The following is a 26,448-nucleotide window of genomic DNA, read 5'->3' as shown; positions in this document are numbered from 1 at the left end:
TCAAATTATGCTTATGAGCTGCTTGAGATAATTAAACCCAACTGAACAAGCATGCAATGCATTTTCAATGGGACTACGGAGAAAAAAGTTATGATGCTTTGGTAAATAATTTACAGTCTACTCTTAAATAGGGCATTTTCCATTACCTTGACACAGGAGTTACGATAAAGACAAAACCATTCACACAACCTACGACTCTTACCGCTCAGCTACTGCGAGTGCCATGTTTTTCAATCGTTCTTTATTAGACTGGGGTGCACTTATCTGTGGTATCACAGGGCTCAACAGTTTGTTCATCAGCTCCAAGACTTTGTCAGGATTCTGCAAATAGTATGTTAAAGAAGTATTAACCTACTGCTTAGATGATTCTGTGCACATAAAATCACGATAGACAATTTTGCACGATAGATTGACTAGGCTCTCGATCTGTGCCTGCCACAGATGACAAGATGTTCTTACTTAACAAAAAATGACAGAATATTGTAGTGATAAGGGATACTGAGGTGACCAGTCTTAAGATCCAGCCATAAGTCCCAATGGCTTGCACAACTGTGCCCTGTAGCTTTCACCAGAACTTTGCAAGCATTTTCACTTTTAACGACCAATGGTAAACAGGAATAGGAGCTTGGTCACTGACTTGAATTTCTATCCAGGTCAATGAGGTCAGTATTACTGGTTTTCCAACTGATTAAAGTGAAATTTTAACATCGATAGATAAAATGATCCCAGGAACGATGACTAGACAGTTTTAGAATTCGAAGTTTTGTTTTTATTTTTCCATTTCACCAGCTGTCTCAATCATTGCCATTCTTTGAAATTTGTATAAGTGGGTAGGAGAGCACAAACTGGCCTTCAGTGAAAAAGAGATACAAAGATGATTCACGGTAACTCATTCACATTGTGGCTTCCATGCTATGGAAAACTGTGAACTAGGAGTAGCCAAGTGCAGACACAAAACTATATTCAGGCTCCGACAGACCGCTGTTTGAATATGGCTGACATGTGCTTAACAACCTCACGGGTCTTACTGCACAAACATAAAACGAGTTTTTATCTACAGGTCACAAAGAAGAATGATTGCGGATGCCTGTAGCCAACTGAAGAGGCTCTCATTATAGTAACGGGCTGTAATTCACTGAAATAGCAGAATCAGTGCTTTAACACTTCACTAAAAGTAACAGAACCTTCCCAGCGAAAGGCATTAAAGCCCTGAAATAAACGTGTAGTTATACACATTGAAGGAACTGACTGGCTCTTTGAAAACCATTGCATTCTGTACCAAAGTTCAGGCAGACAAGAAACATTGGAGTCAGTTCTGTCAAAGGCTTCTACCATTACTGATAATCTAAGCAATTTGGATCTTTATACCTGGGAAAATTAAAGGCTGTGAAAACGGACGTCAGCAAAGCTTACAGACTGCACTAATAAAATGAAGTGAACTGGGGAGTCACTAGCAACTCATGTCAGTGTCTCCTTTTAAAACTGGTTAGATGCCAATACTAATTATTCTAGTGATGCCAAACACCCAAACAAATGTCAGAGAGTACTGGTGGGCTAGATTACCTTTTTAGAAAAATGAGACAAATCACACAAAACGCCCGACTGGTGAGAACAGAGGTCAGTCAATAATAATTTGGCATGCGTTTTAGATACTCAAAACTGTTTCTCTACCATAATGTTTTCTCATAGCATCATTCTGATATAATACACAGGGCGTTAGATGAACAACAAACTGGTTCACCAGTAGGCCAGGACACTGAAGAGTAGAATAGTTCACTTATTCTTGGAGCTTTTATATAAAAATCTATAAGAGACATTACAACAGTGCAGTCACAGGATGGAGCAGCAATAAAATCAACTCTCACTGCAACACCTACTGCAGAGCCAGTGTGCAGCCTTCATAATTTACCCATGCAATTCTCCATTTCCACCACCATCACTGCAAGCTGGGAAAAATTGACTGGCAGCCGAAAGAGCAGAGATGGTTAAATTAAAATGCCCGGGGGATTTTAAGTGGGAAAGAATAACCAAAAAAATTCTCCAAAAAATTAAAACGAAGTAAGATTGCACACTGCTCCATATTTATCCAAACAATTTTAAACAATGTTATAAAATCTATAATATACTGACATAGATTGAATGCAGTTTGGAGGACATCTCATTTCTTTCACATATACCATGCTTAAATACTCTGCAGTTCCTGCTTACCTGGGCTAGGTCATAAAGCTTCACAGCCTCCTCAAATAGGCCTTTATTTTCAGCCACGGTAGCTACTTTACTGATAACAGCTCTTGTGTCACCAGCAAACTTGTCAATTACACCAGGCTGTGCAGTGAAAGAAAATTGATGAAGAAAGAAGAATTACATGGTGTAATGAGCTTCTAAGTATTTTGTATAATTCTATTGTAAAATCCACACCAACGAGGTACCACAGTTTATTAAGAAACAGTATTCAGAATAGTAACGGAACAGTACTGCAGGAAATAGAAATGGTGCATTCTAAACTGCTGCACTGTTTATCTCCTGAGGCTGGAGTCAAAAAAGAATGAAGAGAGAATGAAGTGAAAACTGCTCTACATCTAATCCTTACTAATTGTTTTCAGAGACTATTTAATTTGATCACTGGGAACTAAATATAAATTCAATCCCAAAGTCATTTTCAGAGTGCAAAGAAGTTATAGGTTTTTAAGAGTTTAAATATGAAATTTCTTACAATCACTTCATAACACGATTACTGAAGAAATAGTTTAGCTCCAATAACTACTTAAACACTTGGGGTTCTGCAACATTATAGAAGTTGTAATCAGGCAATTCTTGAAAATGAGTGTACTAAGCAATTTTCTTTGGTCAACCAGGTGATAGATTGAAACATATCAACTTGCTAAGTAGACTCCAAATTAAATGATGGAGAAAACTACACAGCTAGAATTCCTGTTTCGTCAATATCTTTACCTCAAGGATACTTTGCACTTACTGCAGCACGATACAAGGTTCAAGACTAATGCATTAGAATACAAAGAGTGCACAACTTACCAATAAGGAGCATTGAATAACATAATATATAAACCATGATATCTTTAAAGGGCAACAACACCAAATTATAGCTCAGGCCAAAGTTATTTCATAATAAAAGTGTACTGATCCTATAGTGTTTCAATATTGCGACATCAATACATAACAGAATAACGTTTCATATTACGCAGTTTAGGGTTTCTTACTAAGATTAAAATTTATGATAATAGCCTTCTGACAATTCAGAAAAATTAAATATTATAAAGCAGCGAATGACATTTTCTCCTTGAAGCTGTTGACCTGGTATATATGCATATTCAGTAAGAATTTCCTTTTGCCCTGTGACTTCATCACAAAATAATAGAGTATAAACTGTATTTATGGCTCAACAGATTCAGACTAATCAATACGTCACTGAGCTATAAAGCCAGGCTACTACTTCTACTCAAATGTTAAATTAGAATGGCAACATGGTTGTCAGTGGTCCTGAGTCTCCCTACACTCTGTTTACCTAGAGCATGGTAGGAAGGCTTGCACAGTGACAACAAAGGTTCATGGCCCCAGTGGTTCCAAGCAAGAACCACTGCACAAGTGAAAAACCGTCAGAAGATGAGAAACTAAGATTTGGTGGCAATGTCCAAACTCTCTGGTCAGACCTACCACAGCTGCTTGGAAATGCAGTCTGAAAATTGCCAGTATCCATGGACTTGTATTGAGTATTAGTTGCTGTTCTCTGGAAAGTGGTAGGGGCAAGAAATGGAATGGGAAAGAAGTAACAGAACAAACACCACCTAGCTGAATCAATGACAGAACTACAGGCAACTTTTATAACTATGTTCATGCTGTAGGATGCAGCGAAACTGACAAGACTAACATCATCTTTACACATCAGTAAAACATCTAAAGATAGCAAGGTTAAAAAAACCAAACAAATAATCTTGTGCCATACCAAGTCTCATCTCACCTTTCTACTGCCATCCTTTTCTAATCGGCCAAGCAGCATGTCAAACTAGAAACAAGGGATAAAAAAGCTGATTAAAATAAGGGATCACCCATTTAATGCAGAAATAAGAAAAATATTTTTCACAGATGGTTGCAAGTTCCTGAAACTCTTTTCCTTAAATGTGTTGGAAGCAGAGTCTTTGAATATTTTAAAGTCGCAGGTAGATAGATTCTTAACAAACAAGAGACTGAAAGGTTGCAGGGAGTACCAGGAATATAGAGTGATCAGATCAGCCATGGTCTTAATAAAAGGTGGAACAGGTTCAAGAAGATGTGTGGCCTACCCCTGCTCCATATTCATGAGTACATACATATGCAATTAAAGAAACAGAACACACTACGCTAATGTTTTGCTTTTATGCCTCAGTTGATACAAGATTTACCTCTCGACTTTCAATGACAAGTTCACTGACACATCTCATGAACATGTTTTCTCCTTGACTGTCTTTCTCATTCCTATAAGAAACAGCAAACAGAATTTAATAAGCCTCAATCTAATGTGGCAGCCAAATTACACAACATATTGTGCAGATTGGAAAGCCAAATTCTAGTTTCTCTCTCCTCCCTTTCAGCATCTTAATTTATTCTGACTAGCCATTGGCAGTGGAGTGCAGCTGGTGGAACTCCAACAATTATCTTTAACAATTTAACATGCAAGCTCAGTTGTGCAACTTTGGAGATGTTCCTTCTCATTATATTCAATTATCAAATCAGACAAAAACATCTGAGAGAAGTATATGTCTGAAATTTAGAAGCACAATACCTGAAGAACCACATGGTGATTGATAAAACCATTTCATAACTACATTAAATGCTGTGGAAATTCTACGCAGGGTAAACATCATGAGCAACAGATGGTCATTTTCCAACCAATTTGTAGTAATGGCACCTTTAATGACCATCAGTTCAAATCATGTACAAGAAGCTCAAACAATTAATATCTGCTTTTTTTGGCCCTAGTTACGTTAAGAACAGATATATTGTTATAAATAGACACTATAAGATGGTAACAGCTTTCAAAGCTGTTGCAATAGCGTAAACTTCAGAACTTTAACAACTGAATGCCAACATATGAATGCCCTGAAGAATTTAAGGACTTAATCTCAGAAAACCTGTGTCTTCAAACAGACAGTCAGTGCGGCATGTAACAAGGATAAGGCGGCAAACCGCAGACTTGATAGTTCCAGAGGAGCAGTCAATATTGTGGATGAAAGAAAATCAAGGATCATTAATAAAGTCATGTCATAAACTTAAAAGGACAGAAAACTGTATAAAAATTCAACTCTAAGAATCTTTAGCAGGAGAACTTCACTTCACATTGTTCCCTGAAGGTGGCAACGCAGGTCAATAGAGTGGTCAAAAACGCGTACGGCATGCTTTCCTTCATCGGACGGGGTATTGAGTACAAGAGTTGGCAGGTCACGTTGTAGTTGTATAAGACTTTGGTTTGGTCACGAGTACTGTGTACAGTTCTGGTCACCACATTACCAAAAGGATGTGGATGCTTTGGAGAGGGTGCAGAGGAGGTTCACCAGGATGTTGCCTGGTATGGAGGGCGCGAGCTATGAAGAACGGTTGAGTAGATTAGGATTATTTTCATTAGAAAGACGGAGATTGAGGGGGGACCTGATTGAGGTCTACAAAATCATGAGGGGTATAGACAAGGTGGATAGCAAGCTTTCTCCCCAGATTGGGGGACTCAATTACTAGGAGTCATGAGTTCAAAGTGAGAGGAGGAAAATTTCGGGGAGATATGTGTGGAACGTTCTTTATGCAGAGGGTGGTGGGTGCCTGGAACGCATTGCCAGCGGAGGTGGTAGATGCAGACACGATAGTGTCTTTTAAGATATATCTGGGCAGGTACATGGATGGGCAGGGAGCAAAGGGATACAGACCCTTAGAAAATAGATGACAGGTTTAGACAGAAGATCTCGATCGGCGGAGGCTTGGAGGGCCGAAGGGCCTGTTCTTGTGCTGTAATTTTCTTTGTTCTTGGTTCACAAGGATGTAACCTGGAGTCATCTTGGAGATAAAACTGTTGGTTGGAATCATAGCTAAATTCCATCCTAGATCAGGAAAGAGTCAAGTTGGGTTGTGGGGTTTAACTTGCTTACTTGAGGGGTCTTATTTTGGTTGCTACATGCAATAAAGTTCAACTGTTTCAACTAACTGTTTTAGCATTTGATTGAGAGATTTAAATAGCTGCATTAAAGGTAGCTTATGGTAACTTACACACAATACTGTTATGCCAGCTTAACAATAATGGTTTACTGTTCCAAAAGCCACGTTCTTAGTTTATTCCTAATTAGATTACTGTTTTTAAATACACATTTGGATTTCCACAGTTGAAAATGTCCCAAATGAATTTTAAAAATATTTTTCTGTTTATACAGTTCATAATTTGCTAAAAGAAATATAGCATAAATTATGCCCCTCAGTTTTGCTCAGATTGCAATAGGTAGATACAAAGGAATATTACCTGAGGAAATAGAAATATTGGAGCGCTTCCCTGGGATCAGTAGGTTCAAACTTTCTGGTGTACAGCATTAGCAAGCGGATGAAATTAAGGCGTCGTATTGGACGGGGGTCAGTGCTGTCCTGACTCACTGTTGGAAGATTACAAAAACTGAATTATAAAAGGACTGAAAAGTACAACATAGAAACAAAAACAGGGTTGAAAAAGTGGAATTCAGTATTCTCACCCAAAACAAAACACATGATGGGTCAGGGAAATCTCAAGAGAACTTGAAAATCGACTGCAAACTATAGTTATGTTTGGCAGCACAGTGGCTCAGTGGTTAACACTGCTGCTTCATAGCGCCAGGGACCCGAGTGCAATTCCAACTTCAGGCGTCTGTCTGTGTGGAGTTTGTATATTTTCCCAGTGTCTGCATGGGTTTCCTCCAAGTCCTTCAGTTTCCTCCCACAGTCCAAAGTTGTGCAGGTTATGGTGACTGGCCATGCTAAAATTGTCCCATTGTGTCCAAGGATGTGTAGATGAAGTGCATTAGCCATGGGATATGCAGGGTTACAGGGATAAGGTGGGGTGGGGATGGGCTTGACCTGGGTGTAACGCTCTTCAGAGGAAATGTGTGGACTCGATGGGCCAAATGATGTACTTTCATACTGTTGGGATTCTGTGCCTTAGGAAATCAAATTCAAGGTATACTATTGTCGTCATTTTGACAGATCAAGTTGGGATAAAGAGACCTTCTTCACATCCTAAGTTGTATACACACAGAGGAAGTGGTAACTCTGACAGAATATTGTACTCTTGAGTAGAGTCTCAGATACAAAACTGACCATAAGGAAAAAGCTTGTTAGTTTTCAAAACACCTAGAGAAGGTTAAATGATGGGTCAATCAGTTTTGCCTCATGTTATGAAGGCACCCACAAACAACACCAATGTCAAAGCAAGAGTTGGAAAAATCCTTAGTTACAATACTGTGGAAAATTCCATTATTGAGCTTTTGAGCAAGTGAAACATACTCAATGTCTCTTGAACAAACTAGGCTAATTATACAAGGATTAAATTGGTTCAGAACTTCTTCTGATCCTAAATTATTTGCCTGCAAAGTATCCACCAGCCAGATCATCAGATGGGGAAGTATACGATTCTGTACCTGAGATTTAAATTGGGACAGCTCCAATTTTATTCATACTAAGAAAATTGAGATTAAACACTTTTGCCTGTACTCAAATTGCTTGAAATTTCAGAATTTTCCCCTTTGGTAGTAATACAAGTATCAGTATGCTAATAAATCCCTAAAAGAATTCAAGTTATTAAAGCAATAAAGGATTGTGCAACACGGAGCAGGAAGAACCCATGATCAATTCCTGGTCTATACCAAGTCACCAAACCCGAATACAACCAATCTAAATAGCTTCAGCACCCAAATTAGAAATAAGATAAACTAATGAGTGTTTTGAATTTGAATCCAGCAGCTAAATACTGAATCCTACAGTCTGTGGTGGTTGAAGGAGAATGGAATTTGGCCCACTGTTAAATAACTACCAATACTTATCACGCAGACTCAAATATCCAATGATCAACTTAATAAAATACACAAGTGTGCTTCAAGTATCAATCCCCAAGTGAGCATAAAAAGCAGTGATAGGAAGAGAGTTACAAATTGGCTTAGAACTAAATAGTCTGCTTCCAAATACATTCAGCCACAGCTTCATTGCTATGATATATCTGTCTGACTCTTTTGGACAAAACCTAGGGAGCTCTTTTTAAGTGTGGTGACCTCAGATTGGACACAGTGCAGAGTCACTAGACAGATACCACAGCTTAAAAGAGTAAGTTAGGACGACAGATACAAGTTTACAAAGTTAAAAAGAGTGATCTAATCAAGATCTCAAGAATGCTAATCTACCACAAATGGTGCTTGTGGGGGAGGCATACATTGGGTATGTTTTTTTTAAATCGTGCTCTCCTACAGCTTCTGATGTAGAGTGTACTACACAAAAACGATCATCGTGACTACTGAGTTGATTAGGCTAATTACAATTCAGCTACCATAATCCTCCAAATAAAGAGGGGCAGCAAAAACAGTTTAGGTACACAAGTACAGGGTTTTACAGGGGCTTTCCAACGAGGAGTATGGGAAACCAAATTGATGAGGCCAATGAAAATTAGCTACCATAATTGCGGGATAAAAAAGAATTTTGTGTCAGTATCTTTGCACTGAGTTAGTTACTGTCCCGCACTTATGAATAGTGACAGCTGCAGGAATGGTTTAAGGGATTGAAAAAATGTGAACTATTTCCTAATTCTTAAAGTGCAAAAACCTCCTAAATGAAGGAACTTTTCAATCAACATCTGAAGAAAGTGGAGCAGACAAGAACTTTTCTACCAGATGGCTGTGGAGATAGATTAAAAAACGTAGAGAAATCTGTTACAAACCAGGACTATACAGCATGATGCTGCTGCTTCTGCTGCAACAGCCAGATCTTCCTGTTACATGTGGATGATGTGAATTTGTTTTAACCTGGCCTGTACTTCACTGTGACAATGATGTGTCCAGCTTTCTGCGGAGCATTACTGGACACTGTTCCCAGTAAACAATGATCTCTAATAGCTATCTGATCAATGGAGCTCTCATTCAATGTAAACGTCAACACCCAACTTTGGTCCAGTAAATCAACAGGCCAACAAGTGGATAACACAAAGGTACTGTCGGTTTAATGGTGGGATCTGGAAGAAGGGGGTCGCTTTAGAGTAATAACTCTGTTATTCAGAAGAAGCAGCAAAAGGCCTTTGTCTACACAAAGAGGAGTGGAAATTTGAAACACTGCCTCTCAAAAAAAATACTGCTTATTAGCATTTTTAAGTGATATCAGTAGACTTTTGTTAAGTAAGAGCACAAAGGTATGTGGATTAAAGGTGCAAAATGGGATTTCAGCACAATCTCAAGAGTCTGATTGGGCCAAATCTGTTCCAAGTTAATTTATCATTTTGCTGCCATTAAATATGCTAAATTCTTAAATCTTAAAATACCAACTGGAGAATAGTAATCAGATGACAATGTAAAAACCATAAACTAGTTAAAGGGCCTATTAAAGACAGTTCTAACCTTGTACTTACACAGCTGTGCACTTTGGGCAGACGATTTCAGAAGAAGTTTTAACTCGTAAAGAACCAGGGCCACATGCACTGCATGACAACGCAGTCGTTCCATGCGGAAGAGAAAGGCAATAGCTGCCTCAAATTGGGCTGTAAGGAAAAGGACTTGGAAGTACAGGAAAGGATGCCGGTTGGCTGCAAAGTGTGTTTCACCTGGAGGAACAACAATACATTCAGGTACATGATCATAATAAAAGATTTGAATGACTGCAGCTTTATGGATCTACAATTCACAGAACATTGAAAATTATTACAGAAGTTGAATGGTGCATTTATCGCAATCGATATAATTATCAAATCATGAATTTACTATCGAACATAGTAAAGCTGTAATTCAGAGATGACATGAATAAATTGTTACATATATAAAAACTGGATGAACTATTCAAAGATCCTTACAATCGTCAAGAACATTTTACAGCAAATATTCACTTTACAGTTAGCAGACAAATGAATTTTGCTGCAGGTAGTATCTACCTTCCATGTAGAAGCGACAAAATATTAATTTATGGAAGTTACACATTTCCTACCAAAAAAACTTTCCAAAAATTATTTTAAAATACAGCACCTGGAATACTGATCAATACAGAGTTGGAAACACACCAATCACTAGGATTGTTAAGGGCTAACAGCTGGGTTGCTGAGTCAAGTGTCTAGCACAGGAAACTTACCATATTCTTCCAGCAGCTGGATCTGCAACTGTGGCAGCGTTTGCCTGTCCTGAGGAGAGCTGCTACCATCATCATCAAAACATACTTGATTCAGCTGAAAACATAACACAAGGACACAATTAATGCATCATACAAAAGTTCCAGCAGAAATTAGAATTTCACTCACTGGGTAGGACATGTATGGTAACAGAAATCTTTAGACAACACACCTCTAGAGCATAGAACTTGAGCCTGGGCCTTTTGGCCCCCATGTAGGATAACAGTGTTCTTTGTGATTAATCTAGTTGTCATTTTACACAATATTTTTTTCTTGTGCGTTAAGTGACCACTTGGTGTTAAATCAAGCAGGTTGTGCTTGAGAAACTAGATAAAGACCACACAAGTCAAGGGCACTTAGAATCTTGGCAAACAGCACCAATGTGTTTTATATGTCACCTATGCTGACATTTACTTTGGTGAATAACTGCGTTCCAACATATCATACCATCTATAAATTCTGTATTTTTTGAAGGCATGTTTCAAGTGACTGTGCAAGATACTTCAGATCTCTTTACACTGCATAAATGAATCAAAAGTAATGTTATTTAAAAACTACGCAGATAAACCTGCAGTGCCAGTTTCATTGCTTGTTCCAGGTTATTAATATCACAGATTCTATGTGTCGCTAAATGAAGCTTTCTGCTGTTTCGTACTGAACATAATGAATTAGCTCATATTGCCACTGGAACCATTTTGATAAACAATTTAATTCAAACAAGCCTACACTGCAAATGAAATTGAAATATTGTTGACTCAGTTTTTCCACAGTGCAATTATACTTAACAAGGCTGCAGTAAAAACACAGATAATGTATATATATCCAACAATTTTGAACTGAATAGTCACTGGGACAATGGATGTTTGAAGGAGGGGACACTGATCAGGAAATACCCAAGTGAAACCTGTGACACCAGGTTTGTCAACACTTCAGCCACACAAGAACAGGGAAAGAATGAAGTGAGTGCCTGTACCTTTAACCAGAGATAGTCGTCTGTTTTATCAGCTATTTCACTGTGGTTGTCAGTAACATCACATCGACCAATCAGACAGTAGACTGCTCTTTTATATGGATCTGTGCTGTTTCGCAGAGCACGTCGGTAGTGTAGGCGCAGTTTATTCTCTGTTGTAGGAGGCAACCTAGGATTTATCAAGCAAGTTCAAACAGAAAGTTAAGTCAACAAGCAGAGCAACATTTTAAGTACGTGCAAGTAAACATACATAAAACCTTCAATCTCATCATTCATATGCAAAAATATTCAATCATTATGCTGAGCTATATAGCACTTCTCCCTCAGACATTTCTATAATGCTTTCTTCCCAGTAGAAATGTAGATGGACAAACTATTCTAATCCACACCGATGTTCGTCTACAAAGGGGTCACTATCCATCCTGTCTTTTATCCCCTACTGAGTCAAACAAAAAGGTGTCTGCAAATAATTAGCTACTCAGCATGCTCAATTCCCTTTCAGTTTAAAAAAATGGACCTAGGTCAAAAGAAATTTAAATCTGGGTAAATGCATCTTTGCATACTGCGTGTGAAAATATTTTTGTTTTAAACATAGCCCTTTTCACAATTCCACGAGGTGGTTAGCAAGCATCAATTTTAGATACCACTTTTCAAAAACAACAACTACAAATCAGTACTTGCCTCCGGTCATCACCCTGAACGTACTCTTGGAACCAGTTGCTAAACTCCCCCAGCTGATGCTGTGCGCGGTTCACCACCTGCAGCGCTGCCATTAAGTCTCCGCAACGTAAACAGTAGTAGATGAGAGCCCAGACTGGTTGGCCTTCAACCTCACCGTCCTACATTTTCAAAAACAAATTTTTTTTAAGAACATTATGCACCGAAATTTCTGATCCTGAGTTTTTATAGTTCAAACACTACAGCGACCAATAAATTAAAAGCACCACAGGATAAAATCTGTTTAAAAACAAAACAAGTTTTCTTTCACCAGATTCTCTCCGACAAACTATGATATTCACCAACATGTGAATTAGGAGTGGGGACAGGCCATTCGATCCAATGACCTTACCCTGTCATTCAATAAGGTCATTGCTGAACTGACCATGGTCTCACCATTACACTCCTGCCCAGCCTTGCAATATCTTTCAATGCTTTCATTAATCAGGAATCTACCTCTGCCTTAGACACATTGAATATTTCTGCTAACCCTGTTCCCTGGGGACGAAAATTCTAAAGGTTCACTACTGTTAAAGAGAAAAAAATATTTACAGCTCAATATTAAATGGAAGTCTCTTTATTTTTCAAATTGTGCCACACTAGTTCCGTTTCCCCTACAAGGGGAAATATTGTTTCAGCATCCACCCTGTCAATTCCCCTCAGAATCTTTAATGTCTCAATAAGCTCACTTTTTTTGTTTCAATTCCAGTGGATACATATGCAGTCTATCCAACCTTACCTCAAGGCAGGCCCCTCATTCACAAACCAGTCAGGTGAACTTCCCAAGTTTTATTTTTATTATCGCTATTCCAACTGGAAGGAATCTTTAAAAAACTCTGAACATTGTGAAAGGTACTAAAAGAGCAGCTGTTCACTTGCTGCATTTGCACTCAAAGGTGCTGTGATTGGGAGGGGCATGGAGGGGTGGAGGTACTGTAGGTGTTTAAGGGGTGGACAGCGTATCTTGGATGCGACTACCTCATGTATCAACTGAAAAGGGGCAAGGTATGTGTGGCATTTTATCATGCTGGCGGGGGTGCAAATTACAATTCATTGAATGTTGTGATTGGCCGAGTTAAAGGTGAGGAGCAAAAGGGTAACCCCAATATTCAGGAGCATGGGTAAGGAGGAGAGCAAAAGGGAAGACGACAATTATGGACCGCAGATGCTGGAAGCCAGAGTCTACAGCTGTGAGCTGGAAAAGCACAGCAGGTCCGACAGCATCTAAGGAGCAGGAAAGTCAACGTCTTGGGTTTTGGCCTGAAACACCGGCTTTCCTGTTCCTTGAAAGCTGTCTGACCTCCTGTGCTTTTCTAGCCTCACACCTATAAAGTAGAAGGGAAACCAAGTGGACATAATCAAAGCCCCTATCATCTTACCTGAAGAAATTCCTTGGTTAAAGAAAAATGAAAGCCTTTAAACGTGCAGTTATGGAAGGTGGCATTGTTAGAACAGATGCAGCAGAGCAACAGGACAAATGGAATAGAGTTCTCACAGGAAGCATAATAATGAGTGTAGTCAAAGTATTTCAGGGAATTAGTGAGATGAGTAGAAAACTATTTTGCCACAATAAATTGAGATATTGAGTGTGATTTGAATCCATTTTTACACTATATCTAATCTGCCTTGGTCCTTGCATCATCGGAGCGACGCATTAGTTACCCATTGTCCAATTTCCAAGGAAGCAGGGAATGCAATTTGCCTACATGCTTGTCAGTTCTGAAGGAACAAATGCACACTTAAATTTTTAGGTGTAACTGGATCCAAAGTCACAATTTAAAACAAGATCTGCACAAATACCTAGCCTTTTTCTAACTCTTTCAATCTATTTTCACCACGTCAAATTGGGTTACATTGAAAAACAGTTTCCACAATTGCATTTCCTTGAATGCGTGCCTAATTTGCATTATGAATAGTGTCACGGCATTAACCTTAATTCTCATATCTAAAAGGATTACATTTTGCACTCTAAGGCGCCCCATCTGTTACTCTATTTGACTTTAAACCAGTTGTGCGCAGTTTGGAAGGTCCTAATTAAATTTCAACACAAGTTGTCAATGATAAATTTTGGCCAAAATTGCTGGTTACACGATCAGAAAATTTCAGACTGTTACAAAATCTGTGTTTAGGTCAAATCACAGATGATTATCTAGAGCAATTACCTAAGTTTTTTACAGGTCAGGATTTCAAACATCTCAGACCAGACCAATGCATTCTGAATTGAAGACCTGCTCCAACCCAACTGTTCCCTTCTGAGTTATCAATGAGGTATTATAAAAGCAATGTAGCAGAAGCAATCACTTGGTGAGGATTCTTTATATTAATGTATGTAACTAGCAATCTACACTTTTAGATGCTAGCACGTAATAAGATGTTCAAAAAGAATCCAGAAGAAATGGCAATTCAAAGTTTCAGTATCTCAAGTATCTTTTGTGTACTTGATTTGGGAATATTTGAAAGCAAATTGAGAACACAGTTTCCGAATGCTCCCCAAACCTGTGGTGCAGGAAGAATCACTAATTTTAATGGATTAGTCTGCAAACGTGTGTTAACTAGAAGTGGTAATCACCATCACACTCCTGCAACTTGTAGAACTATCAGTACCGATCTATTTTTGTATTACTCTATGTCACAGGGCTCTAGGATTATTCTAAAGACCTTTAGATTTTATTGTCAGGTGTATCAGAGTATAGGGATACAGGAGTACACTGAAAAGTGTATAAAGTTGCCATTCTCTGCCATTACTTTAGTACAGAAAAGACAGGATTGAAAACAGAGGCAGAAGTAAAAGAAACAGCCCAAAGAAGAGGAAACACTCCAATAATCACTTTTGCTTCCCCTGCACATTGGCCTCCAGAAAAACAAAACCACAAAGTCTATCCCACAGTCTGCGAACACTCAGGTGTTTAGACTCCATCACCTCTGCGCATCAAGTACCCGGGCCCAGCCATACCCATGCAGGAGCCACACTGCCGTCACTGGCACCATGTCGTCATTCTTTGCGACCATCTTGCATTCACCAACGTCCTCACGCCTTGAGTCTCTGCTGGGCCAACCATGGCAATGCAACTACTGGACTCAAAATTCCATGCTGGGCCTATCGCACCGAAACAGCCAGTACCTCGTTCTGGACTATTTTGCTACTGCTAATTGGGGCCACCATTTCAGCAAAGAAACCCATCTCTGTCAAACCCCCCAAGGAAGGGGACTGATACCGCCGATGAAAGGGAGGGGAGGGGGAAATAGAGCAACTTTGAAAAGGAGACACAGAGAAAAAGTAAAGGCAGGCAGAAGTGGGTGAGCCCCAGGCTGTTGTCATCTTAAAAGATCTTGTGATAATATATTTCATTATAAACAAATAAAAGGACAAGGAAAACCCTGAACCTTAAACTGAATTATTTCTGCTTATGCTTTAATACTGAACAAAATACTGCAAAAGTTACCATTTAAGAATACATACCTGGAGCCCTTGCAAGGGAGCTGGCAGTTTAATATTAAGAAAGCTACGGACTAATTGGTAAGTTCCAGGTACGCCACCTAATTGAGCCTGGTGGAGGTTTCCATAGACAGTTGCCATTACATAGTTCTTGTAGCTATGAATGAGAACATGAAGAAAATAAGTCAGGCAATGGCTGGCAGTGAAGCTTTAGCTCCAACTTGATCATTAAGATCTTAGAGAAACGGTAATGAAATTAAGCCAGTTTGTCCCAAATTAGTAACAGCTATGAAACAGTTCTCAGAATTGCTCCTAATTAATACTCCTAAGAGATCATACAGGCACATATCAGATTAACAGCAAGATGTTAATCATTCCTCAATGAGCGCTCTCTCTCTCACCTCTGTTCCAGAAAATTTAGCCCCTGCCTTACAAATGCCATTTGCATTTCCAAACTAGTACGGCTCTTCAGTGCATCAGCAGCAGGTACCAACAGCACATCAGTCATCTGCTTCACCATTGCCCACAGTTCAGAGACATTCTACAATCAAGGAAGTAATCAAATGAGTACAAAAGTCTTTGACTGCTTTATGGACAATTGGTCTGAGACAGATATATTCCTGGGGGAAAAAAAGTGTTTAACATCTCTTCCTGGAAGCTTTATATTATTTTAGCGTTTGTATGGAATTACATAAACACATCCAAAACATGCTTTTTTGTTACACACCATGATTTTTGTAATGTTGCACAATCACAGCCAAAAATAAATTCAAGAGCAAGCAAAATAATCTTTTCTCCAGTCCTAGGTTTTAAAAAATGTTTTTATTACTTATAAAACTCCTTCACATAGCATAAAATTTTATTTTCTAAGCAAAGGGGGAAAATAGCAACCTCTTAAAATCAACAATTAGGAGCAATACGTATCCACAAATGCTCAATGTTTGGTCTGCATTTTCTAAGATTCAACAAAAACTAAATGTCATCCACAACACAAATTCATTCCATAGTTGGAATTCTGAATCATTAAGTGGACTTGTATTGGAGGATAGCCAAAACACAAACAAGCTATTTCAAGAGTTTACATTCATGCAAATGGTGCTTTTAATAGCATAAAAGGTCCTAAGAAACTAGATATTACAGTGAGGTTGTACAACTTAAACGGCACGATTGTAGGCTAAACCAAGCAGTTTCAAGAAGGACAACACATCCATCCTTGGACAAGCCAAACAGAGACACGCACAAGAATTCCTAGAAGCATGGCATTCCAACCGGAACTCCATCAACAAACAAATTGGCTCCAAATCAATCTACCATCCTCGGAGAAAAAGAACAGGAAATGACATCACCAACCCAAGGAAACCTAACCAGATAAACAGAAAGCGGCCTTCAACACCAGCGCTTCATCGGAGGTTCACTGATGATGTTACCTAGAATGGTGACGAAATGTCTGAAAACTAACCTTCCAGCTCAGTGAGCAAACTCACATCCAGTTTCAAGGATTCCGAGATTGCAACGAATGGCTTACGGGTGGGATGGGGTTATCTCCACGCTGTAAATTTGTCATAAGTACTTTACTTTTCAGGAGTGCTACAGCAGCCCGAGACTTATTAAAAGGATGAAGGTGAATCGTATGCAAACAATGCACTCTCTTTCATATTTAGTTTTGCAATTAAGCTACTGCATTCCTTTAGCCTTGAAAAAGGTTTAACATTTCGGTCCCATTAGAAAAGTCTCTAACCTTTCAAAATATGAATCTTAAAGATTAGAAATCTAGTTCTGCATTTAACTAAAAAGCAGCGTTCAAAACAAATCAATATGTGGATAATGTTTAAAAGTGAATTGCTAAACACAAATTAAAATGATAATTTAAATTTTTTACATTCGTGTACCTTGTCATCCAAAGACTCAGCTACAGTGCTGCAAAGGTCCCCTAAGTTCGGCTGTAGATGTCCATTCACCACCTTCTCATTATATATATAGATCTACAATGAGGAAAAGAATTTTTGACATGTTGAAATTCAGTTTTAAGCTGGGGTGTGGGGGAGGAGTTTATTTTTATTTTAAAAGTGCAAAGAATTACACAAGGTATTTAGTCGCAGACTGGATTTTAGCCTGGATTTTTTTGTTTATTTACAGGAGTTGGGCATCGCTGGCTGACCCGTTCCTAAATGCCCATAGGGCAGTTAAGAGTCAATGTTTTGGCAATACTAGGTAAGGACAGCAGTCACCTTCGTAAAAGAACATTCATGAACTGGGTTTTTCCAGGTTTCATGATCATTATATTCTTACTTTTATTGAATTCAAATTCCACCATCTGTCATGGTTGGTTTCGAAAATGGGTTCCCAGATTAATATTCCCATTCCAGTACCACTGCCTCCCTAAAGCAGTTGTTGTAGAGACAGTGAGATTTTTAGTGTTTGCTAGTATTAACAGATAGAATCTTATGGTGTCGGCACGTGCACAGTTAATCACAGAAATCCACAAGTTTCTGTCAGTGCATCCTTCTACCTGCATAGAGTACATTGTTGCAATCCCCACAATTGGAAACCCTTTAGAAGTCACTGATTTGACACAAATCCACTTTGCAAAGTTTCTTATTAGCAACATGGGAACATGGCTAGTAAGTCTACAGATGACAGCAAAATTAGAGGCGTAATGGACAGCGAAGAAGGTTACCGCAGACTACGACGGAATCACGATCAGACAGGCCACTGGGCAGAGGAGTGGACAGAGTTTAACTGAGATAAATGAACTGAGGTGCTGCACTTCAGAAAGGCAAATCAGGGTAGGACTTATACACTTAATGGTAAGGTCCTGGAGAGTGCTAGTGAACAGAGGACTTGGAGTGGAGGCTTACAGTTCCTCGAAAGCCAAGGTGCAGGTAGAAAAGATAGTGAAGGCACTGTTTAAGTAAGCTTGCCTTCAATGGTCAATTTATTAAGTATAGGAGTTGCGAGGTCATATTGTGGCTGTATAGGACATTGATTAGGCCACTTTTTTGATAACTGTGTGCAATTCTGGTCTCCCTGCTATGAGAAGGATGTTGTGAAACTTGAAAGGTTTCAGAAAAGATTTACAAGGATGTTGCCAAGGTTGGAGGGTTTGAGCTATAGGGAGAGTTGGAATAGGTTTGGGCTATTGTCCCAGGAGTGTTGGAGGCTGAGAGATGACCTTATAGAGGTTTATAAAATTATGAGAGGCATGGATAAGTGAAATAGACAAGGTATTTTCCTCTCGTTGGGGGTGGGGGGATGGAGGAGTCCAAAACTAGAGGACATAGGTTTAAGGTGAAAGGGGAAAGATTTAAAAAGGGACCTAAGGGGCAACTTTTTCACACAGAAGGTAGTACCATACATGGAATGAGCTGCCAGAGGAAGTGGTGGGGACTAGTACAATTACAACATTTAAAAGGCATCCAGATGGGTATATGAATAGGAAGGATTTAGAGGGATACGGGCCAAATGCTCGCAAACGGGACTATATTTTTTTTTAAGATATCTGGTTGGCATGGGCAAGTTGGACTGAATAGTCTGTTTTCGTGCTATACATCACTATAACTCTCGAACATAAGTTACAGCTTGTTGAATAAGGCATGATGGAGCTTTTAAAACAGTATACCAATTCATGATTTTTTTCAATGATCTCTCACGTCCTGATTTTATATTTATGGAATATCAAATGTCTGCATTCAGTGATATTTCAGTAGATGTTGAAAATGATAACATTCCTCACCTTCTACCATAAACTTGTATATCACAACATTTACTTCACTTTCTACAAAAGATTTTTTGTTTTTTTTCCAATGTATGTCTTACAATTTCCTAGGCCACTTTTCTTTAAAAAAAACACAAGACCTGATAAAACCACAACTAATCTGAAGGAAAATATGTAGATATCTCTGAAGACAAATTTTAGACTGAATGGAAATTACTAAGTTAATTGCAAACTTGTTTTTTCTTTAGCAAAGTGATGGGTTTAGTGTGAGCTGTCAAACTTGAAAACAAATGTTCCTGACATTACAAGTTAAAAATCTTGCACGAATAAAATAGCATATATAGACCTGCCGAGCATATGCCACTTCCACACTGTCCATTGCACTCCGTCCTGGTGGTCCCATTTCACTGACAAAACTTGGCTGTTTATAAAAAGATAAAGTAAACATCAGACTTTATTAAAGCAGAACAAGCTTTACTTTCATATCAACCTTGTCACGTCCAGGACAGAAGCATTTTAAAAAATGTATAGATGAAGCATTCTTACCCTGTCCTTCCTTAATTCTTAATTTGTAAATGCTAGCTTTGAGAGAGATCAATGTGATAATGTATCACAACAGTACTCTTGTAGGTCATCACCTTCTGTTGTTAATTTTCACTGCTCCTCTTCAAAACTAAATTAATCTTCAAGGCAAATGACAGAAATAAGCAATACCGATGTTTCCTATATTTACAGGAATTCCAAGACGCAAGAGATTGCAACTTAGCCCAAAGATTCACCTGACATCCATTTATTTGGTTAACAGGGGGTCACTTAATAGACAACAGGGGTACAGGATTATTTTTTCTTTCATAGCCAAGGATACAACACCTACTGCAGCAGTACAGTGGTGGCCTCAGGAGATACCAGCTAGCCCATCACAAGCGGGGAATTGATGTGGATGTCTATGGTTCAGTTCTATCTTTATCTATTCTTATCAGGAAGGATTTGTTTCAATCAGTATTTCAGCTGTTTAATCAAACTCAAATTTCTTAAGCTATGTCTCAACTTACCTCTGCTTCCTGAGTGAAATCAAGAGCATCCTCCCCTGATGTCAGAAGCGTATGGAGGATCTTCTGTTTTTCATGTTCCCATTCCACCAGCATGGACTCCCAGTGATACTTCTCTGCCATTGCAAATGTCTGTTAAAATATACATGTGGTCAACCTATAGGTGTGGTTTCCAATGGTAAATCCCAATCAGCAAAGCCACAAAAGAAGAATATAGTGAGAATGTGCTTATTTGATTTGTTTTCACTTCTGATTCTCTAATCTTGATGCACAATTCATAAGAAATTGTAGTAGAATAATACTCAGAAAGAAAACTAATTTTTCATGAAACTTGAAATCTGTGTACATTTAATCTGCAAGATTGAGATGTTTAAACTTCTGGAATGAAGGCACTTAGACCAATGTTGCCTGCTTCATAAAAATCTAATAACCATTAGATATTATAAATCTGAAGAGCTAACAGAATGAAAAGATAACAGCAATGTAATATCAAATTTCAAAGCTGGATTTTAAAATACACCCATTTGATTGGTTTTGGTTCAATGACAACCTCACTGAGATAGATGTAAGTCCCATCAGTGGTTTCATCTCCTTGCTGGAATGTCAGAAAAATAAGTCACAGATCTGAGAGGCAAGTGACCTTGAAGTGCAGATCTATCTGAGAGGTGAAGCAGATTGAAGGGCTGAACAGCCTATTCCTGTTCTCATCCTCTTAGGAAGCAAATTTTCAATGATTAGAGTATAGAATGATTTTCAGGGATAGTAGCAATGTAAAAGCCTGGAGTAATTCAAGAGGCTGTTGAATGCAGCAAGATTGCAGATTCTTCAGGAAGGCAGGGTGATCTAGATAGGCTATATAGCTATTACATTCATTCAAAAAGAACAATTTTTTTTAGACAAGTATTTTGATCTATAATGAGTTTTGACAAGCTATTTTCTCCTTACTTTTTTTTAAATCTTAAAGCAGAATGAGTTCATTGAACTAAATACCAGTCAACCATTACAATGTCCAAAGACATTTTCCATTTACAATAGTTGGCTTGCTTCTACAAATCTTCAAAAATATAAATCAAAGCCATGAGGATTCTCAAAATGATTGTATTTTACTAAATTATCTGGTGAATAGGTTTTGCGCATTTGCTTTCCTCCAAAATATACAGAAAAATAGATCTGTTTCCTAATTACATCCAAGTACGCCCTCACTTCCTTAAGTGCTGGCTATGAAATATAAAATTCTGTACAACATCAGTGAAGATGATACCCAAAACTATGCAGCAAAAACTGGCCGCTACAGGATTTGATAAAGAAATAAATATTTCATGGGTCACAAATTCAAAACATTTTACTTTCCATTCATTATGTGTCATTTACAAATCTTAATTTCTGCCCTTTTCTGGATTGAAAGCTATATTTTTAATACAGGGATGCTGATCGGAACAGTAAAATTAGAATTCAGAGGTACACTATAAAAAACTGCACAGTCTACAGTTCTTAGCTGGTTGAACAAGGAAACAGCTTGTGGTGAGCCATTTTAGATTTCTTCACTGCTGTGATCTATTCATATTAAAGCTGTACAATCAACATAATTTCAACCACCTATAAACTAGACCCCAGTTCAAATTTTCATTCATGTGATCAATAAACTATTTTTTGCTGTTTAATAATAATTCTGGGTGCAAAACTTCCATTTTAATGTTAACTGATTCACAAGCTAATTTCAACAAACTAAGTACTGTTGACATAAGAGTCTCAAATAGCAAAGATTCTTGACAATTTGAGCTTCAATCCTACAAATTTGGGACCAGTACCAAGGCCAAATGGAATGTGTGTGAGGAGTGCTGATTCATTAAAAGAGACACTATTGTTCTTCTCAGGGAGATGATGGCGTAATAATAATGCTACAGATTAGTGACTCAGGGCTATGTGACACTCAGGAGGACAGGGGTTCGAATCCTACCATGGCAGCTAATAAATCTGGACTTGAAACCTAGTATCAGTAACGGTGACCATGGAACTATAAAGGACCATAAAAACACATTTGGTTCAGTAATGTCTTTTAGGGAAGGAAATCACAATCCTTATCCGATCCGGCCCACGTCTGGAGCAACAGCACTGCAGTCAACACTCCACTCACAGCCATTTGCTAGAAGGGCAATCAGTGGCAGGTAATAAATATTGACCTTGGCAATAATGCTCATATCTCCTGACAGAGAGCAGAGATCCAACATTAGTGCCTAAAATGTCAAGACACTGTTTCATGTTAAAATCAAAATTTGAACTCAAAATAGTTCACAGTTTAGCATGGAAATGACGATTAGTGGGCACATTTCAATCTGATACCTAATAAGAATTTTGTCTCTAAATAAGATGAGCCACAGTGCACGTCATTACAGTGAAGTATGAATGCGGATGCATCAAGTGGATTTTATAAAGTTATGAATGTGTTTGCTAAGGCAGCAGTTTAATAAGTTGAGTGGCCCTGCAGTTGGTGAATGAATCACTGCATTTCAATGTCAAATTGCTCTACACATCTTTCAAAAGATGAACTGTCCACTGATCAATTAAAAATGGTTATTTAAAATGATATAGTCAATTACCCTACACCAAATTGATAATTCAACTCTCGTCCAAAAGGAACGCTTGACTTTTTTTTTCCCTTGCACTTTACTTCTATTTTCTGAACAACTTGCTGTATAGCCTGGGGAAAATTAGGATCTGAGCCTGTCAGAGCTTTGATCAGTATGATGGCACCATATTACTATGCAAGACTAGTTTTCTTACGAATTGCCTCTCTATTATGATCCATTATGAATATTCCAATAATTTAAAATTTCAATAGAATAGTTATATTTTATTTGAGCTGCTCTCAAATACTTTGTCTATACCAAAGTTCAGCTTATATTATAGACATAACCCTGCAGAACACACATTACAGCCCTGGAAATATTCAATATTTCTGAAAGATTCTGTGCAGAGAGAAACAGACAATATTCTCAACTTCTGTGATTTTTTTTAAACCAAGTGTCATTTTCACAGAGCTGCATGCAGAGTTTCCTGTTATAGACTCTACTCAAGTAATATTTCATTGGTCATTTCATTCTGTATTCATTCAGGCTCCACATTCAATTGTGCAGTCAGTGGTGACAGCTCTCACCAAAGCTGGGGTCTTTCAGTGTTCATGCTGACAGTGTCATACTTAATTCCCAGCTGCACAGCATTTAATCACTGCAAGCCAGGAACTGGCCTTCATACATAGTGCTGCTGTGCCATTATGATCAGGGATATGGCTGAGAAAGGGAAAGTTGGCACCATACTTTGTCAAGAATCTTTGGAACTTGCAAAACTAGTTGGAGGAGAGGAGGGCCATATCTCCTCCTCTAGATCACCAAAGACTCTAAGCTTGGACAAAGACAGTCACTGAGATAAATGCAGTCTTGACAGTGAAGAGAGCATCTAGCAATGTGTAAAGATGATTAATCTTGTGTGATCCCCAAATGTAAGTGCTACCATCTTCTCTGTATTTCACACTCACTGAAATACTGTCACTGCACACACCTCCCAAAGTCAGCAGTCTACTGCTCACAATTGCATGCAGAATCTCCATTCTACAGCTCTAATCTATGTCAGCTACCCTGTTGTACTTCAACTCCATTCACACAGGACTGAAAATGTTTTAAAACAAAACTCTTTCCACACATGCTGCCAGACAGGCTGAGTTTAGCCAGTAATCTCTGTTTGTTGCTGTACTTCCCACACACTCATTGCTGATAGCTCACCACCTTTCCAGTTCGTTCATCACCACTAAAAGCTCTTTCCAACTATTTTCATTTCAGTCAATTCCTCCTTTCGTCTCATTCCAAGAAGGAACACTGGACCACCAAATGGAGAGAGTAGAGTGGGTGATATTAGGAGCGGCAGGAGAGGATCGGGACCACTCAATTCTCTTCCTTTATTCTCCGATGTAGGTGAACGCTCTATTCTCTTGTGTAGGTGCCAGTAAAGCTTCAACCACAAACCTTACCCCAACAGTTTCTCCTCCACATCAGAGCAAGTAGCCACCAAGACTTTCTCCTGCATCCCCGGCCAGCTCAGATAGGTTCACCTAGGTGGGCTGTCTTCCTGGGTTATATTTGGGAACATGTTCTGGTGAGCTGACCTCTGGCATGGCCCTGCAGCTGGTAGCGGGAAAAGCTGGCACTCCGAGGACTGGTAGTGCCCAAGCACCTGCTCAAGCCCAGGCCTGAAATGTCCCTATCGTATTAGCCATTAATGACTTTGTGCAAGTGTGCAGGCAGTCACGGGTACAGCAGGCAGGCTTGCTGAAAACACTCTGCAAACTGGGCCAAAAGTTGGAGGTGTCCACCAGTGTTATCAGTACCAGGCTGACTGTGGCAAGCAGAGGGGTATAGAGAGGATGGCAGCTGCCATGCCAAGCCAGGTCCAGCAGAATGTTCAGTGGCTAACAGAAGTATACACAGAACTGCACACATTGCTTTAGCTAATGGTGCTCAGCAACAGTGGTAAGTCAAAAGCGTTGGCGAGTGACCTCAAACACACTCCAGGTGCCCCTTCACCTTAAAGAACCAAGGTGGTGCCACCATGCTATCAAGCCTCTTCCTGAAGTCTCCTCTCAGGATTTTCCACACAAATTCTGCCTGCAAACCCCACAAAGGCGTGTGAGCCTGCATCTATGCAGAACATTCTCAGTATCTTCTAGCCACCAATGCTATGGGGCTGATCTCCCAAATCTTCAGTCCAAAAGAACATGCCCCTCCACCCCAGCTAAATGTAATGGGACAGCAAGGGGAAAAAAAACTCTCTAAAAACACAGGCAGCAAGGGAACAATTCAGTGTAAATACAGTCTCATCCTTAAAAATGTATATGCAATTTGTATCATTACGTGATTGACTGCTATTTTAGCTTAAGGATCTGGTCAACTCGACTCTAAAGCAGCCTGTTTTTCTTTCCAATGAGGATAGAACTTATAGTGGTAAGATATTGCTCATCTCTGAACAGAACTCTAGATAGCAGAGATATTAAGCATCCTGCAACCCTTACATTCACAAATACAGACAAGAGTGAGCACTTTTTAGTGAAGAAATACCAGTATCAAACGTAACTTGAACACGCTGTAACAGGTCTTTGCCTCCATTCGTTACTTGGTTGGGATTTGGAAGATTGCATGTTATCCAGGTCACACTCCTGTGCGAGTGTTCCGAGCACTGCCTTATAGTAAAGCTGGCCCACCCACTCTTCAATTTGCAATTTCCGCTTCACAGTCATTATCTCCTCTACGTCTAAGTGTAACGGCTCTAACCCCCCACTTGAATTTCCTGCTACACAGCCTGAACTTGTCACTTAACACCTCCTGACATGTGCTGGCCAAACCTCCATTGCTGGCCGTGGCATACCCCTCCTGACGGTTTCATAAGGACACCCCTTCACGGACCAGTGACCGATGTCTCTAATGCTCCCCAGGCTGACTGGACTGGATCTGCGGGCTGCAGCACTGCCCAAACTGTGGGCTAAAATATCCAGGACCCTGATCAGATCAAGCACCACATTAACAGTGGCAAAACCGCTGGATGGAAATCAACTAACTGCAGCCATACCCTCTTGATGCAATTAAAGGCAGCTCCTCTATAACTTTCAGACATGGCCATTTGGCTGAAGCACACGCAGAGCATTTATCACATAAGCTGTTGAAGGCGTGTTATTGACGTAAAACTATGCCATACAGCAATATGTTCATCCCCTTGACTACTTAGTGTTGTCAGTTATGACAAAGCACCTGCCTTTCTAACCGTGCTAAAAAGCAAGTCAACACAGAAAATGAGCCTCTATGTCCTGAATGAAGCAGCAATGCACCAAAGGCAAAGCAGAGATGAGGAGAATGTCCAACTCAGTGCAGAGTGAATGATCACTAAGAGGAAAAAGCTATCGAGTTAGAACATAGAACAATACAGTGCAGAACAGGCCCTTCGGCCCTCGATGTTGCATCAAATGGACATGTTCTAAGATGCATCCTGTTCTGAAGCATGAGACGGACGTGTATGTAGAATGGTCTGGCAGGAACATTGCAATACAAGTGCCCATGTGCTTCAAAGTATGATGGTGAAATGCTGAAGTGCCTTGAGTTAGTCCAGATTATGATTCAGGGAGGAAGGCGATTTGCCAGTGCCACATTCTGTGAACAAAGGGTACAGAGA

General features: G+C 39.2%; 1 protein-coding gene across 2 annotated transcripts in view; it reads right to left on the bottom strand.

The window, feature by feature from the left end:
* Positions 1-26,448, bottom strand: part of nup93 (nucleoporin 93) — a 114,427-nt gene that overhangs the window by 5,324 nt on the left and 82,655 nt on the right. For both annotated transcript variants that reach the window (XM_048547025.1, XM_048547026.2), the window contains 14 exons: positions 20,242-20,370; positions 19,536-19,610; positions 17,364-17,456; positions 15,876-16,015; positions 15,499-15,631; positions 12,003-12,160; positions 11,325-11,490; positions 10,315-10,408; positions 9,605-9,796; positions 6,494-6,620; positions 4,398-4,470; positions 3,977-4,021; positions 2,209-2,325; positions 203-321 (listed from right to left, as the gene is read on the bottom strand). In XM_048547025.1, the coding sequence (XP_048402982.1) occupies positions 203-321; positions 2,209-2,325; positions 3,977-4,021; positions 4,398-4,470; positions 6,494-6,620; positions 9,605-9,796; positions 10,315-10,408; positions 11,325-11,490; positions 12,003-12,160; positions 15,499-15,631; positions 15,876-16,015; positions 17,364-17,456; positions 19,536-19,610; positions 20,242-20,370 (1,661 nt within the window). The remainder of the gene's footprint in view (positions 1-202; positions 322-2,208; positions 2,326-3,976; positions 4,022-4,397; positions 4,471-6,493; positions 6,621-9,604; positions 9,797-10,314; positions 10,409-11,324; positions 11,491-12,002; positions 12,161-15,498; positions 15,632-15,875; positions 16,016-17,363; positions 17,457-19,535; positions 19,611-20,241; positions 20,371-26,448) is intronic.

Source organism: Stegostoma tigrinum, chromosome 16 (genome assembly GCF_030684315.1).
Source record: "Stegostoma tigrinum isolate sSteTig4 chromosome 16, sSteTig4.hap1, whole genome shotgun sequence".
NCBI lineage: Eukaryota > Metazoa > Chordata > Chondrichthyes > Orectolobiformes > Stegostomatidae > Stegostoma > Stegostoma tigrinum.
The sequence above is the reverse complement of the archived record's forward strand: the minus strand, read 5'-3'. Positions and strand labels throughout refer to the sequence as shown.